The sequence below is a fragment of the Passer domesticus genome, chromosome 10, assembly GCF_036417665.1.
Source record: "Passer domesticus isolate bPasDom1 chromosome 10, bPasDom1.hap1, whole genome shotgun sequence".
In the NCBI taxonomy this organism is placed as follows: Eukaryota; Metazoa; Chordata; class Aves; order Passeriformes; family Passeridae; genus Passer; species Passer domesticus.
The window spans coordinates 22,555,295-22,571,445 of NC_087483.1; the positions used below are offsets into that span (position 1 = coordinate 22,555,295).

General features: G+C 46.0%; 1 protein-coding gene and 1 long non-coding RNA gene across 16 annotated transcripts in view; both read left to right on the plus strand.

Annotated features, from left to right (window-relative positions):
- LOC135308857 (uncharacterized) overlaps window positions 1-13,213 on the plus strand; it is a 30,976-nt gene extending 17,763 nt beyond the window's left edge. For 11 of the 14 annotated variants that reach the window (XR_010369211.1, XR_010369210.1, XR_010369213.1 and 8 more), the window contains 4 exons: window positions 29-241; window positions 2,675-2,791; window positions 7,156-7,251; window positions 9,237-13,213. This is a non-coding gene — a long non-coding RNA (uncharacterized LOC135308857). The remainder of the gene's footprint in view (window positions 1-28; window positions 242-2,674; window positions 2,792-7,155; window positions 7,252-9,236) is intronic. The other 3 variants (XR_010369206.1, XR_010369209.1, XR_010369207.1) reach the window with 3 other exon arrangements.
- Window positions 13,214-14,532: 1,319 nt separating this feature from the next.
- Window positions 14,533-16,151, plus strand: part of SP3 (Sp3 transcription factor) — a 34,049-nt gene continuing 32,430 nt past the window's right edge. Inside the window, exons 1-3 of one of the 2 annotated variants that reach the window (XM_064434410.1) lie at window positions 14,533-14,827; window positions 15,175-15,299; window positions 15,476-15,589. In XM_064434410.1, coding sequence (XP_064290480.1) covers window positions 14,821-14,827; window positions 15,175-15,299; window positions 15,476-15,589 — 246 coding nt within the window. In that variant the 5' untranslated portion in view covers window positions 14,533-14,820. The remainder of the gene's footprint in view (window positions 14,828-15,174; window positions 15,300-15,475; window positions 15,590-16,151) is intronic. The other variant, XM_064434411.1, reaches the window with a different exon arrangement.

Below are 16,151 nucleotides of genomic sequence, written 5' to 3' on the forward strand. Positions count from 1 at the left end.
GTCTTGCTTTTCACACTTTGTGTTGCAGCAGCAGAGGGAATTCCCTCAAGGTCTTTGTTTCCTGGTGGATGCTGTGCCTTAATGACATTCGGGGCAGCGTTGTTGGGAAGGAGCAAATGAGCTCAGCTTGGACCACCACCTTTGAGGGGTTGGGCCCCCATAGCAAGGCCTGGATCAGCCCAAAACACCCATCAAGGACACACCTGAAGAGAGAGAAGTCTAAGCAGTGCTGGGCCACAAGGTAAGTGACTGCAACTTTGGGTTGGTTTGTGCTGCATAACAGAGCTCATTTGGGACTTCAGCATGGAAGCAAATGTGTCAAATGCACAGGTGATGGATGGAGTGAGTAATCTCAGAAGATATGTGAGAAAAACACAGAGATGAGATCAGCCACAGAGGAAATAGACCAGAGGCTGGATAACAATGACAAAGAAACAAAGGCAGGGGAGAGTGATTCCACCTTCTTTAGAATCATAGAATTATTTAGGTCGAAAAAGTTCTTTAAGATCAAGTCCAGCCATTGACCCAGCACTGCCAAGTACACCACTAAACCATGTCCCTAAGCATCCCATCTCTCTGGGCAGCCTATTTCAATGTTTGATAACCCTTTCAGTGAAGAGATTTTTTCTGATATCCAATTTAAACCTCCCCTGGCACAACTTGAGGCTGTTTCCTCTGTTCTATTGCTTGTTACTTGGGAGAAGAGGCTGAGTCCCAACTGGCTATGCTCTCAGGTGGTGTGGAGTCATGAGGTCCCCCTTGAGCCTCCCTTTTTCCAGGCTAAACACCCCCAGCTGCCTCAGCTGCTCCTCATAGGACTTATTATCTAGACCCTTTAGCATCTTCATTGCATTTTTCTGGACACACTCCAGCACCTCAGGGTCTTTCTTGTAGTGAGGGGCCCAGGACTGAAGACAGATTTTGCAAATGTGGCCTCACCTGTGCAAAGTACAGGGGGACAATCACTACCCTGGTCCTCCTGGACACAGGTTTTGGGACTAAAACAACTACCCAGCATAAGTACTGAATCAGAAACATTTTCTTTGTGTGAAGGAATCTATAATGTTTTTTAGAGCAAAAACCGCTGATAAAATGAGAGTCTGCCTCCTGGGATGGAAAAAGGAATTTTATTCAGCATGAAAGGTGTTAAAAAGTAGCAGGAGAGGCTTTATCCTTCTCCTACTCATCCTTTATCTTTTCCTATGAACTACACTTCCTCATTAAAGGATATGTTAGGTAAACCATGCAAACTGGGGTTTTTTTTAATATCATGATTACACTTCAAATGTAAAAACACACGTGTTGCTCTGGGCTCTTCCTGGGCTTCTCCATGAGTGAGTGTGTACCTAAGGCACATGCTACTGCCTTACCCAGGGCTCTGCAGGGCTGGCACTGCAGGAGCAGCCAGAGGGCAACAGGGCAGAACAGCCAGGGGCCAAGGGAGCACTGGGTGCCTGGGACTGGAGCCCTGGTGGGAGAGGAGCTGGCAATTTTCAGTTTGACAGAGACCAAACATTGAGGCAAACCATTGTTGTAATGGCCAGATAAGATGGTAGCAGGAGCAGCAACTGTGGACAGCCGGTGCCTCTGGACAAGAGAATGTTACACCTTTGTTTTGGTTACTTTCAATATCTTTATGTTATTTAACAAGGACCCTGCTGAATGCCCCTTCCTATATGCGGGCAGGCTGCTGGAGCTAGGCATGCCTGTGTGATCTCTCCCACTCCCAGTGGAGTGGGAATGCCTCGGCACCCCTGGGAGCCTGGCTGAATCTCAGATGCCAACCAGGGCAAGTGAAGGAAAGGTCTGTATGGCCCCCAGGTCAGCCTGCAGGGGCATTTTGATTTAATAATGTCTCATATATGGCCAGGGGTATCATTGTATTTTTCAGCTTTGCTTTTTCCAAGTTTTAGATACCTCATGTGAGGAAAGTAGTATCTTTTAAAGAATACGTTCTATATTTGGTAGTGAGTGATTTGAGGCATGAATGTGTCTGAAGGAGAAAGGCTTTTCAAGCAGCATGCTGCTGGCTCAAAGGATCCCACAAATTCTGCTGGGCCCTGCCTCTGAGTCGTGCTGCCCTCTCAACAGCCTGAGCCTTGAGGAATCAATTCTGGAACTGCTTGAGACTCTGCATGATATTCTTCAATGGTCTCTTTCTACTCTGAAAGAAAAATGTCAGAGAGAATTAACAACTTAGATAGGCAGGTGGCAAGGCTTGAAAACCAGAGATGATTGAGATAGGAGCACTGTCCCACAAGGAAACAGCTACTAACATCGCACTGGTGGTGGGCTTGGAAAAAATCGTTTGGGGGTTTTATTAACTACAGCACAACCTTAAGTAAAAAGGTGGAAAACCAGATCTAATTTGTCTTCAGACAGTATATTGGCAGTAGAATTAATGGACAAAATGTTGGGAATGGCCTCTATTAACATCCATGATGAATATCTCAAGTTGGCTGTAATGCCATGGGGCTGTAAAGAGACACTTGTTACACACAAGCCTGTGCAAAATGGTCCAGAGAGCATGGACCAGGCAGCAGCAGGACTTGTGGGGGCTTTGTAGGATTTCAGGCTCAGGCTTCGAGGCACTCGAGAGGACTGAGATGCCGCTAAATTCAGAGCCTCTCGCGCCATTAATGCCTCAAGTTGTTCTCCTTCTGCATAACTACAGGTGCACGGTGGAGGCAGCACCTGGGCTGGTTGAGCTTGGGAGCTGTGCCTGCAGCTGGTCTGCTGCTTCCAGGAACACCAACCAATGCTGTGTGGCAGCACATTGCAAATTGTGAAGGTATGTGGAACATCTACAAGGAAAGGAAAAATGTTTTCCAAAGAACAGAATGGAACACTAGTTAGATACTTAGTCAGAAGAGACGAAAAGAAAAACTGTTGATCCATTCTTCAAGATAGATGGTGAAATGGAGGATGGACTGGCATTAAAAAATGGTAATTTATTTCTTGGTTCTGCCATGAGACTTCACATGTAACCTCTGACAAGGCTCTTGATGCTCTTGCACATCTCACTCATGTCTCTGAAATGGGGATAATGTCTTCCATGATCAAAAAAGATTTTATGAGAACATCCTCAATGGCTGGAATCCTCAGGTGGGGAGGTGGAGTGGTATCAGAGGGAGTTCTCTGATTTTTTTTTTTCTATTATGGGCACTGCTGAGTTAGATAAGAAGCAGTCCAGGATTTCAAACAGTTTTGGAGTTGAACAGTGTTGGTATCCTACAAAGAGCAAACGTTTTTATTGAGAGATAAGGATATTTTGTTTCTCACAGTGTAAACACAAAAATATTGGTCTTTGTAGATTAGCTGCAGCAATGAAAATACTTTGCATGTTCACTAGTTGGGAGTTCTCAGGCTTGGTTAATACATCCTAAAAGGTCTGGTACAGGCTGGAATGGGGAGTTGAATTAAACACAAGATACTGGGCAGGGTGAGGCTTTTTCACTTAGGATAAAGCCAGTTCTGTTCTCTGTGAAGCCTCTGTTTCACAGGAGCATCAGTAAAGGACCATCAGCTCACTGCCATGTTGGTTGCCACTGAATTTTGATGAGAGTGTCTGCCTCTCTGCCCCCATGGGAAACCCTTAATGTACTTTAATTCCTATTGATTTCTATTTGACAAAAGTGATATCTAACTCACAGAAGTCAAAATTTGAGGTCCTTTATTCTGACTTTGACCAATAAGTTTCTTCTCCTCATGGAAAGACTGGGGGCAGATTACAAAGTTTCACAGATAATTTGTAAACCCCTAAAATTGTTGTGAATTTTTGGTTTTGTTTTGTTTTCCTGTGGCCTTTAGAAACCTGCTTCCCAGCCTCCCTCCTCCATTGCCTGAAAATCATGGGAATAAAGAAATGCTTGCTGACTTTCAAATGTGAATTACAACAGAACTGTGAGGGTCCGGGTCCCAGAACCACAGAAATCAAGTGTGTGTTTAACTTTGAGCTTCTTCAGGGTCTTACTGCTCTGGGGCCTTGACTATTTAGGGAGCAGTAAATAAGAAAAAGGCAGCTATCTCCCTCTGGACTAGAAATAACTTGCAGACTTAATTGACTTGTTTTACTGTAGATGTTTATGCCCAATTGTCCTACTACAGAAATGGTATAATTCATCCAGGAAATAAAATGGCTCCAATGACTAACTTGAGAGTCGCATAAAAAAAATCAGTGAGTACTGCCAGCTTTCTAAGGTTTTATAGTACTGTTCCCTTAGACTGTTTGGAGTCAACTTGTTAAATATTTACTTATTTAACAAACATGCTGTTTTAACCTCCTCCTTATACCCTTAAGTAATAAATGACAAAGCACAAAAAGAAGGCTACTCACCTAGTTTATTTTAGATTAGGAAAAACAGAGACTAGTATAACAAACTGAATAGAATGGGTATTTGTATTAAAAACAGCAAAATGTAGCTAGTTTAGAAGACTAAGAGTAAACTCTAAGAGTTTAGAATACTTTATTGCTCCAAGCCTTGGAGATTCCTTATGCCTTGCTAGATCATTGTTGTTCTCTTAGCAACAAAGGATTAAAAAAAAAAAGGTTCATAAAAAATCTCAGGATAAGATCAAAAACATGTAGCAGCAAGAATAACAATGCTACATACATCCCTTTGTCACCCAGTGACAAGAATGGGCACATCTGTTTTACTGGAGTTAATCTTTTTGGGAAGAAGAGGGGAATAGGATTTGGATGTTGAATCCTTTCATTATCTTTCCTTTGTGTGGGATATGAAGGACAGTGAGCCAGAGCATGGCTAGATATGGCCACAGGCATCCAAGGCAGCCTAGGTGCATTGATTGCTTCAGCACCTGCAAGCAAGATTGCTGAGCTTGAGAGACAAGTTTCCACGTTACACAATATGAAGAATAAAAAGTTCCTGCATTGTATTTTTAGAGATGTAAGTGTGCTTAGCAAAGGAGAGTCTGAGGTATACAGTGCAAGAAGAGAGGGACAGATGAAAGCAGAGTTACTGTGACTAGAACATAAAAAGTCAGGCAGTCATCCAGAAGGGATTGTGAATGTTGAGTGCCAGAGTTTGTCCCTGGAGATGTTTTACTGACAGGTGATGAACACACAACCCTGGGGTGAAGTAAACAAACCTTGTCCATCACTCCCAAGCTATGAAGAGGGAGAAATGTGACTGAGACAAGCATTATAGTGGGTAAGTGGTTTCTGGAAGATTGTGTCCATTGATACATGGTGCAGCACTGGGCTTGGACTCCTCTCACTGTTTGTTTCCTTTAGCATCCAGTGAGGTGCCAGAGATGTGTGACACTGGCAGGAGTGTGTCTGGCAGACCAGCAGAGCTGGGGGCTCTGCATTGCACTGAGAAGGGTGAGCAGCGCCAAGAACTCTGACTTAACTTCCTTCAGCTGTGTCTTCTGAAGGATACCACACCTGTATAGCAGAAAAAACAGGAACATTTAGAGGCCCAAGAGGTGTGCCACTCACCAAACTCTTAAGAATGGGTAGACCGAGGGACATCAGTGATGTGACAGATCAGAAAGTGGGATGAGAGGCTTTTTAACAGCACTGGCTCCTGCTACCTTAAGATCAAACTCCAGGCTGTCAGGGCATGAACTTTATCTCTAGTTTGCCGTGAACCGGTAGGTGCTGTTTTCTCTTTGTCTAGTGTGCTGCACATGCAGATTCTTGTAAGGGTATCCTATGGGGTCTTTAAAAACAAAATCTGGTCCTTCCTTTCATGTAGGGTTTCAGCTCATCAGGTTTGAGAAATCTGCATTTAAAAAAAAATCTTTTTTCCCCCAAAGTCAAAGGGCAAAAAATGGAGTATGTCACCATCAAAGCTGGACAGTGATGGATTAGAAATCCAGCACAAACCAGCAGTCCTCTGAGCTGCAGATCTGATAGGGCTTGGTTCCCCTTGGGCAAATCTTATTTGGATTCTCCTAGGTCTACATAGCTGGAAGCTCTGACTGCAGCTTTTCCTGTGGGGTAAGAGCTTTCATCTTTGCAGCTTTCTTGGTGTTCAATAAGGGCTTAATTCAAACGTTGGTGGGTCTCCTTTTACTCAGCAGCTTGTTGTTATGAAACATACAGGAATTTTTCAGACTTTTTTTGCTCTGTCAGATGTGGTTAAAATTGGCTACTGTTTGTTCTTGTTCCTTCTCTCTTGCACAACATGCAAGTAGGTACACGCACATCTGTGTGCACACATGCGCGCACACACAGAGATTTATTTTATATATGAAGAGATAATGATCTCAACCCCATTTTATTTTCTGTAGGAATCCAGGCTAGGAAAAAAAGTATTGCAATGTTACTTCTTTGGGAGAAGAAAACGAGAATGAACTATTTTTTTTTTCTGTGCAGTACACAGATTATTCAATTACCATTTTGCTTAAACATAATATGTTTTGCTGAAAATCTGGCACTACTATTAAAAAGTAAAAGATGTAGTGGGCTCTGTGTCCTGGAACTGCAGAGTTGTGCTTGTGCACGGCATGCACGCTTTGCCTCCAGTGCAGAGCAGTCCTGCTGAGACTGGAGGAATGCATGGGGAACTGAGGCTTGCCACAACATCCTGTCTCCATTATGTCTTTTGGACCTCTGCCACAGAAAAGAAGGAATTTTATCCTTCATTTGTAAGTAATTAAGATGATAGCGGAGTTTGAATTTTCCAACTTTGTGAAAACAAACTAATAGCAATGATCCACTTCAATAACTCAGATACTAATTGACACAAGAGAGAGAAACAATACATTAAAAAATAATTAACTTTTGTTAATTAATTTTTAGGAATAGGAAGGACACCTGCAGCATGTGCAGATGTTTGCAAGTGTCATTAGACTGGGAAGGTTGTGCAGTAGTTTGGAAACAGAAATAGGTCAAAGGGGCCAGGAATGATCTGCAGCATTGTTTGAGAAGTAAAGTGACTGCTAGTGAGCTGCAATAAAGGTGATGAAGATGTGCCTTTTTTAGGGATGTTTATAGAAGCCAGAGGTTAATTAGCAGTTAAAAAGCATCCACTGGTATTTTATGTGAGCACCATGAGTGTGTTAATTATCATTCTCAGCCTCGAATATACCTCTTTCAGACTTAAGCTGAAACAGATTGATGATTCTTTTACTGAGGAATTTTTTAGATAAATTTTAATTAGTAACTTCCCCCCTCCCCGCAAACAGTTTTCTTCTATGACCAGAAGTGGAATTTCATCTCACTCGGCTTTCCCTTCCTTGCTGTTTGTGATGCAGTTCCAGCACCTGTGGCAAAGCACGAAGGTAAGAGATAAGGGGAGTTCATCTGTTACCAAGTCTTGTCCAAATTATAGATTCGGACTTCTCAGACATGTAGACACAGGAATATGTGAAATAAACCCTAGAACTTTCCACCTCCTTTTTCAAAGTTAGGCACAAACCTAATTTGTTCTGTACATCCTAATGCTTTTGTCTGCTCTAAAATGATGCTTCTAAGAAAGACCACAGGAGTTTTATATGCCACTGTGAACATGCCAGACCTCTCCAAAAACTGGGGTTCCTCATAGGGAGACTGGACCAGGAACAATGGGGGCATTTAAGCCCCCAAACTTAAGAGATGACACAGGCTGTGTGTAATTTTAATTGGTAGCACCAATTAAAAGAAAATGCTGAGAACCTCTCTGAGGTCTGGTTGCTCTTTGCATCAGACACCTCTCAGGGAAGGCTCTCGTCTCACAGTTTCCTGTCTAGCCCTGTTCTGTAGGTTGTTACCCACAACTCCTTTTTCAAAGATCCTGTCAGGGATTTTGTTTTTCCCCAAGAAACAAAACACCTCCCTCACCTGAAGATATGTAAGAATTCAGAACTTAGATACAGGTTTCCAAATAACCTTACAGGCACATTCATTTCATCTCTCTGTTCAGACCACACTGTGGCCTTCTGGCTGCTGGACTGAGACTTGCCAGGGAAAGCACGGAATGTGGTTTGGACTACAGCCCCAGACTTCCTTCTCCTAGAGGGAGCCACAGAGTCTTACTTGCTTTTGTTTTGGGAATGGCAATTCAGACTGAGATTCACAGAAGTCACTTAATCCCTCCAGAAAGACTTCCTTTCAGAATTTGTGCACACATAATTTGCTAGTCTCTTTCATTTCACTGGCCTACTTTTCTATCAGTACTATTAAAAATACCAAATTGTGAGAAAGAATTACACTAGACAAGAAATACACAAGAGTTTTTCCCATTAAGGTGACTTTATATTTTATCTATGTATCAATTTAATTACTTGCATTCCAATTTTGTGATGGGTAATGGAGGAAAATCCTTAGATGCTATATTACTGATTCTGCAAGTCACAGTTATGTGGCCTCTTCCTATGAACAATTTTTCTAACCTTACCTAATGGATCTACAATTTTTCCCCCAATTATTTCTATGATTAGGTTTTATCTGTTGTGATGACCTTGAAGGGCATGAATTAAGGATAAACAAACAGGATAATGATGGGGCCCAAAGACAGTAACTTCTAGGAAGTTTGAAAAGACATCTATTTCTCATTTAAGAAAGGTGAAATGAAGAATTATTAACTTGCTAAATGGCAAGTTTTCAGGTATCTGAAACTGATAACTGATCTGCTTTTTCCTGTTGCCTCTTCCCACACATGAGGGATATTAGATGACTTTGTCTCATCTTCAGTATGAAGAAACTTTGTTAATAAAAAATATTCTTACTTAGATGGACTGTGCTGCCAGTTGAATAAAAACCACACATATTTTGCAAGATTTAACTAATATACTCTTTATTTATTTCTTTACACAACTAAAACCAAGATAATGAAATTAAAGGGAAAAAAACCCCAAAACCTTGGGCAATTATACTGAACTTTGTTCTCTATTGTAATGACATACTTTAACACAGGAAAGTTTTCTCAAATATTATTAAGATATTTACCAGTCAAAAATACTAGACATCTCTAGTGAATTTGAAAATTTGCAAAACATACAAAAATGTATCACCTGGGGAAAGTTACAGCTGTAACAAACAAGGAAGAATTTCTGGTTAAAAAGGAACATGACTTATTTTGTCCCAATTGCTCAGAAAAAATTCATAAATACAATGACTAGGTTGAAAGCAATGTTCCAGAGGTCTGTCCTCACGTATTGGTGCATGTAGACTTTCTGTTGGCCCCATTCCTTGAAGATCAGTCATCTGTGCTGGTGAAGACTCACAGCCTTCAGATTTGTGCACTGGGTTGTTAGGCTACTTATTCACAGGTTCTTCCTCTTACCAGGCAGCGTGTTTCAACCTCCAGGGAAGTGCACGAAGAGCCTGGAGCGGGCACATTCCTGCTGTGGCTGTCCATGAGTTTGCTAGGCCTGCCTCTACCCCATCCGTAGCTTCTACTGGATGTGAGCAGAGCAGTGGAACCCAATGTCTCCCCTGCTAACAGCTGGATCCAGGTACCACACACTTCCCTTTGACCTTTCTTTAATGGAGTTGTTTCAAGCAGAGACCAGTACTCTTACAATTGCTTCTCCATTTAAAACAGAAAAAATGCTCTCCTAAAATCCAATTTCACTAAGTATTATTTGTCTTTCATATGTTTACACTTGAATACCAACACACTTATGCAGCAAACTAAACCAATGCCTTCATATTTCACATGCTCTCACGTAACATTTGTGCTCTGCTAAAGGCTTGAAATCCGGGGCTACTGACAAGACATTTTTCACAAAACATAGCCAAAAGCAAGTTCCTGTGTTGTTCAGCAAGTCTGACACCCTGGATTAATCTACTTGCAGCTGTTGAAGGGTGTCTTACCTCTCCTTGTCTACTCCCACCCATGGAGCTCTGTTGCTCCTTGTGTCTCGTTTGACTCAATTTAGCTTGCAATATCAGAAGCATATTTTTGCAGGATTTTCTTATGGCAATGTCCATGAGCTGTTAGGTTGGCTCATCTTCTGGGTAGACCACACCCACTGCTAAAGCCTACTTCCCCCCAGCAAAATTTTTGTTTTTGTAGCCAGAAGAACAGGGAGGTGCTTTCTGGAGGATGATGACACAATGCCAGCCAAGACTCTTCTCTAACCACTGCTGATATTATACTGGCAAGGGCTCATTTCTCTATTTGATGAACTCGAGTCATGCAACTATCTCAACTACTACGTGCTGACTCACAAAACCTCACAGGTCAACTTCCTGTCAGTCCTGCCTGTGGCCCTGTGTAAAGATGACTCAATATTCCTAAGCAAATGGACCCATATGGGATGTAGAAATGAAGAGTGCAGTATATCCAGGACTGCTAGCTGCACTCTTATTCATGTCTCCTAAGACTTAAACGAATTGCAAAAGCGGGCTGAAATTCAGAATGAAGTTGAATTCTAGGAAGTTTAAGAGGTCTGATTCAAAACCTTGTCATTATCTTGGGTTTTGTAGTACCATGCAAATGTTTAGCACTTAGGAAAACATATGGATTTCCAGATTCTTCTGAAATTTTAAACAGATTACTAAAACAGAAGAATGTATCTCACATTCAAAGATACCTCTCCTGAATAGTTAGTTTTTTTGATGCTCTAGTTATTTTCTGAGGTATGAGATTTACAGATAATCCTGCTTGTCCCTCAAGTAAAGGACACGTTTAACAGCAGATTGTTGAATGAAATCCCAACTGATTCTTCACAGGCATTTCAGACCCAGCCTTTCAAACTGAGGTTGACCTGAGCCTGAGTTTTCCTGGTGTTACATTCTGTCACAGCAGAATGCATTCCTGTCCATCTTGTCCAGTTGCATTCTAGGCTTCAGCATGGCAAAACCACCACTGAACAGAGGAATGGAGTATCACAGCTGTGAAAACTGAACTGGACTACATACCAACAAACCTTCAATAATATAATCCTTTAAGGAAATGCAGGGCTACCCATAGCAGGGACCACTAAAGACATAAATACCATGTCAGAGCTCAGAAATTTCGAAGGACTATAGAAAAGCTATTTCCAAGTTTAGCAGACACTGTTCTGAATGGAAGTTGTGTTAAGACAGTGCACTTCCTTCTGAATTTGTACTGAACTGACACTGAGACTGAGCTCCAAGACTTAAACCAATGAGATATAAGTAACAGCGGACAAATACAGCATTGAGCTTACAACTGAAATACCGGGTAGGTATCAAGTTTTAGCATTCTTTCCAAGCTGCATCTTGTTTCATCTGTCAAAAGCTTCTCTCAAGTTTCATCAGAAGCTGGTAGACATTGTTTCCTTTTCCATGTTATTTTGCTACTTACCCCAAAGGCTGCATCTCAGTTCTGAAACTGCTGCATTTTGGTATCTGGTAGAAGTACTCTTATTATTTATAGAGCAGTATTACCTTCTCAGTATCTACACAGCTCAAATTACAACACACCATTTTCAGCAAACGGATGAAGACTTCATCCCAGGACCTGCAGTTAACCTGGAACTGCCTAGAAGCAGGAGTCAAGGTCTTACAGAGGGAAGGCTCTGTAAGAATTAACTGGTCATGGTTAGTTTATTCATATGGATATGGTACATCTGCTGGGCAAGCTCAAGAAAGAGGAAACAACGGCTCCTCTAGTTGGCCATGGAGCTCAGTCTCTGGGGCTACTGCCCCAGCGCTAACTCTGCAGGAAAATCAGCACCAAGGGGAACTCAGATGTCCAGTTCTGATACAGCATCTCCCTCATGCATCCAGGATTTTTCTAATGATTAATGTCTTAATGCTAGTAGTGTCTTTTCTCATTTTCTTTTTACATTTTTTTTCTTCTCCTGTGTTCTTAATGGCTGCTGGGAAGCAGTAAACAGAGGCGTGATTTCTATTACCAAGCAGTTTGTATTTAACAATTCTGAGTATCTTTACACCTCTTTTCATATGAGCATTTATTTTTTGCAACTTTCTTGTAATTTATCTTGATTTTTTGTCTATGTTTTAAACGGTCTATTCATATTCTGGTTTAGTTCTTTATCTGAATTTAATATATCATAACAGTGTCCCCCCAGCTTTACATATTTGACTACAAAAAAAATGGTCCTCTGCTAGTGTTAAGCCTGATTACATCTGAGTTTTCTTGCATTGGAAAACTCTTTTATATATAAACCCAATCCCATTATTGGTATTTCAGATCTTCAGTCACGTCCCAAGCCTGCAACCAGATCCATGTAGGTGAACTACTCTATTGACAACATCCCCCTTAAGTCAGACAGCTCTCAGCATGCACCCACCCAGCTGCAGGAGAAAGAACACCTTTCATATTTAGATTAATCCCCAGACAACATGATCTTCCTAAAGCAAAATGTCATTGATAGTATTTGGCAAAACCCTGCTAAATAGCAAGGGCTAGTTTTTCAATGTAATTTTCCCCCTCACAGCATCTTAACAGAAATTATTTCTCTTATACCTCAGTCTTTAAATGAACATCTCAGTTACTGAAAGTCTGAAGTCACAAGTAATAGCTCTGGTTCCAGGATAACAGACTCTCATATGTTTCACTAGCAGCTTCTGATATTGCCAAACAAACTCTTAAGTTCTTCTTGCTGTAGAAGTCTTTTTTTTTTTTTAATACTGCAATAGTCAGGCAAGTTTGCATTTTAATTTTTTTCCTGAAATGTCCTTATATATGTATACTGATGGATTTTTACAGGTTGTGTATATTAGCTTTCACTGGCTAAAAATGATTTCTGACATTTAAAAAAAACCCTGAGACTTCTGTTCCTACTTCCAACTTTTGTTTATTAAAATAAAAAATACAAATTGCAAAAAAACCCATTTTCTTTATGGCTGTGTTATCTACCTTGTCAACAACTAACTCTAAAGTAGAATTACATGAGACTATGTAAATAATACAGACATTTAACAAACAGAAGGGGTTGGTTGGTTTTTTGAACTACCTTGGGAAAAATGAATTGTGACAAAAAGACTGGGGACTAATTTATGACTTACTATTAAGTCACCTGAAGGTACTCTCAACATACCAGCAAAAGTAAATGGGTTAGAAATAAGACTGTACATCACACAGTATGAACAAGCTTTATCCATCATAACTTCCTGTTATTAAATTCACATTTTCTGAGTGCATTTTTTCCTGTTCTGTAATAGTTTATTAAGCTTGGGCAGTTACTGCAAGGTCATAGTGCTGGGACTGATTAAAAAGCACTGTTTATTCTCTGCTCAGAGAGGCTGTTGAAAATCCTGACCATACTTCTGGGTTTCCATGAGTTTATCTCAGGAGCCTGGGACTCCACACACTCAGCCCAACTGTGGACATATAAGACTGCGCTCACTGTATCTGCTAGCTAATCCTCAGTTCTAATTACATTAAAGATTGTACCAGGAAAGCAGGTTTGAGTTTTTTTGGCCTCATTCAGACTCCTTGGAATACCACACTAACTGTAACCATGAAAACAATGATTCTTCAGGAGAATTTGCAAACTAAGGGTTGAAACAGTGCCTCAGCCTGCACGCTGTGCTATGACCCTGCATACGCACTCAGATGTGACGGAGGGCCCAGCCCAAATTGTTCCCCTTCACAGGAACCCTTCACAAGCCAAGTGGTGTTACACACAAACAGGCCCCACTAATAATCATTCCTGTATCATCATATACTTATGTAACGTTTTAAACATATTTCCTGTCTTAGTTTAACAATCCGAGAGCTCCCAGTTTCCTTTGTGTTGCGTAACATGAGACCAGCAAACTGACGTTGAGGGGAATCTTATTAATTCTCCTTAACACGACGAAAATAAAGCCTGCTGGTACAAACGTTCGATCCGTGCCACGGCTCGGGTGCCCAGCTCACGGCAGGAACTCCCGCTGGGAGAACGTGGCGCGTTCAAACCGAACTGGCGGCCTTATCCGGGACGGGTTTTGTTCTGCCCCAGAGACAGGGGAGGTTCTGGGTTCCGCCGCCCGGCTCAGGCAGCTGCGAGCCCGCCACAGCGCTTATGCAACGGCGGCACGCCGGGGTGGCCGCGCTGCGGCGGACGCTGCTCGCCGCGCTGGCCCGGGCGCGCGGTCCGCAGCGGGGCGGCCGGCGGCAGCCGCCGGGCAGCGCCCGCCCGGGCGGGCCGGCTCCCCGGGGGACGCCGCGCCGACATCTTAGCGCCCGAGGGACAAAGCGCGGCGGCGCTGTCCGCCGGGCGGGCGCTGCTCGGCCGCCACCCCGGAGCCGCGGCCGTCGCCGGCCGTGAGTGACAGCCCCGGCGGGGAGACTTCGAAAGATCGCAGCCCTGGCCCGGCGCCCCCCGGGCACAACAGCGGCGGGGGCGCGGGGGGCATAGCGCCACCGCCGCGCAGCGGTGCCTGTGCGCTGACCCGTGCGGGCGGTCGGGCCCCGCGGTGTCAGGGGAGCGCGGCGGCGGTGCCGCCTCCCGGGACGGCGGGTCCCCGGCGGGCGCGGGCCGCGGCCTCCCGGCGGGTCCCGCTCATTGTTCCCCGCACTAGCCCTGGCAAACAGGAAGCCGCCCCGGCATGGGGCGCCCCCCCCGCCCCCGGCGGCTGACTGGCAGCCCGGGCGGCCCGTGCGAGCGGCGGCGGCGGCGCGGCGCAGCCAATGAGAGCGCGCGCGCGCGAGCGTAGGCGGGAGTTCCGGGCTGGCAGGCGGGCGGGCGGGCGGCGGTGTCGGCCGGGCCCCCTCTCCCGCGGCAAGCCCCACCTTTCGGCTTTCCCGCACCGTCAATCAAAATAGGAAAAAAAACCCGGAGTAGGCTCGGGCCGCCGCCGCCGCTTCAGCCCGCCGTGAGCACAATAAGCATGTCCCCGGCGGCAGCCGCCTAGCCCCAGCCAGCAGGGCCTGTGTGCGAGCCAGCCTGCCTGCCTGCCTGCCTCCCGCCCAGCCAGCCAGCCAGCCGGCCGCTCGCACTCACACCATGACCGGTACGTACGCACCGACCGAGCCGCCCCGGGGGCTCCCCGCTCCTGCTCCGGCCCTGCGCGTCCCCGCTCCGGCCCCGGAGCGTCCGTGTGCGAGCGAGGCGAGAGCGGCACTGAGAGCAGCAGCAGGAGGAGCAGGGGGAGGAGGGAGAAGAGGGGCAGGGGCAGCAGCACGGGGAGGAGGAGGAGGAGGAGGAGGAGGAGGAGGGCTCCGTGCGGGAGGGCGGGGGGAGCGCTGGGGTTAGGGGGGGGAGAGGGAGGGAGGGAGGAAGGGAGGGAGGGAGAGAGAGGGAGGGGGGTGATCGCTCCCGTCAGTGACTCTCCCCTCCCCCTCCCCGCTGTGCCCGCAGCTCCCGAGAAGCCCGTGAAACAAGAGGAAATGGCTGCCTTAGACGTGGACAGCAGCAGCCACAGCGAGTATCTCCAGCACGGCAACGGCGCCGCCTCGGCCTCCGCCGGGGCGGCCGCCCCCCAGGTGAGCGCAGGCCCGGCGGGGCCCCTTCCCCCCTCCCCCGGGTGACACGTTGTGAGCGGCTGCGGAGCCGGTGCCGCCGCCGCCGCTTCCTGTGTGCGCGTCTGCGAGGAGCCCGGTCGCTGTCCCGCACTAACCGCCACCCCCCTTCTCTCCCTGAACCCGCCCATTGTGGGTAGGACGCGCAGCCGTCACCGCTCGCTCTGCTGGCGGCCACCTGCAGCAAGATCGGCCCGCCGTCGCCGGAGGAGGATGAGGCCGCCGCCGCCGCTGCCTCTCACTCTGCCGGAGCGGTGAGTGCCCGCCCCGCCGCTCTCGCACGGCCTGCCGGGGGGAGAGACAGCACAGCCAGCCCGCCCGCCCGGGGGGAGGGACGGGACACACGGCACTGCCCGCCCGGGGGGAGGGACGATAGCAGGGCCGACCTGCCAGGAGAGGGGTCCCCGGGCTCCCCTGCCTCTCCAGGAGGAGCCGGGCTCCCGGGAGGAGGAGGGAGCCAAGCTCCCCCCTCCCCCGCCATTGGGAGCGGCGCCTTCATTTACTTTCAAAAACGGGGGGAGGCGGGAAGCCTCCCTCCCCCGACCCTGGCACCGGAACGGCTCGCTCGGAACCCGGAGAGGCTGGGAGGCATCTCACCTCCACCTGAGCGCGCCCCCGGTATCCTCGCTAGGCTGTCAGCCTGGAACCGCGCAGCCAGGCAGGAACACAAAATGAAGGCTGGCTGTAGGGAAGGATGTAGTGAAGTAAAATGGCTGTTTAGAAGCGAACGCGGTGGTGGAAAGCTGCTTCCTGTATCGCGCTGTTTTTCTAAGGGTTATCATGCGGTTCCTCGTAGCATTTTCTGTCCTTATCTCT